Raw genomic sequence first — 389 nt, forward strand, 5'->3', positions numbered from 1 at the left:
CTTCTTCCTTTTCCTCCTCTTCTCCCCCTCCCTCTATTGTCGTCAAGCCCTTATCTCTCCTTGAACGTCTAAAGCTCTCTGCTGCTGCCTCATCTCAATCCAGAGGCAGCAGTAGTAGTGGTCGTGGTAGTGGTCTCTTATCCCTCTCTTCCTCCGGGGAGGGCGCGAAGAAGCAACTAACACTCGAAGAAATCTTTGCAACGAGAATTAGCTCCACCTCGATTCGTCCTAGTAGTGGGGAGGGGACGAGCCATACAGACTCTCATCCTCTTAAGTCTTCTGATAATTCTGGCCGTGATCGAAGTGCTAGTGCGAGCTCTATAGGGGGAGTAAGCAGCGGCTCATCGCTTTTGCTTGCACAGCGAAAGGAAGACGAGAAGGAGGGAGAA

At 51.7% G+C, this 389-nt stretch overlaps 1 protein-coding gene across 1 annotated transcript in view; it reads left to right on the forward strand.

The window, feature by feature from the left end:
- The window catches only part of CSUI_011476 (uncharacterized protein), a gene marked incomplete at both ends in the record, with an annotated part of 2,054 nt that extends 1,667 nt beyond the window's left edge, over positions 1 to 387 (forward strand). Inside the window, one exon of the mRNA XM_068071574.1 lies at positions 48 to 387. Within this exon, the coding sequence (XP_067916450.1) occupies positions 48 to 386 (339 nt within the window). The remainder of the gene's footprint in view (positions 1 to 47) is intronic.
- Positions 388 to 389: the final 2 nt, after the last annotated feature.

The sequence above is a fragment of the Cystoisospora suis genome (assembly GCF_002600585.1).
Source record: "Cystoisospora suis strain Wien I chromosome Unknown contig_12153, whole genome shotgun sequence".
Classification (NCBI taxonomy): Eukaryota; Apicomplexa; class Conoidasida; order Eucoccidiorida; family Sarcocystidae; genus Cystoisospora; species Cystoisospora suis.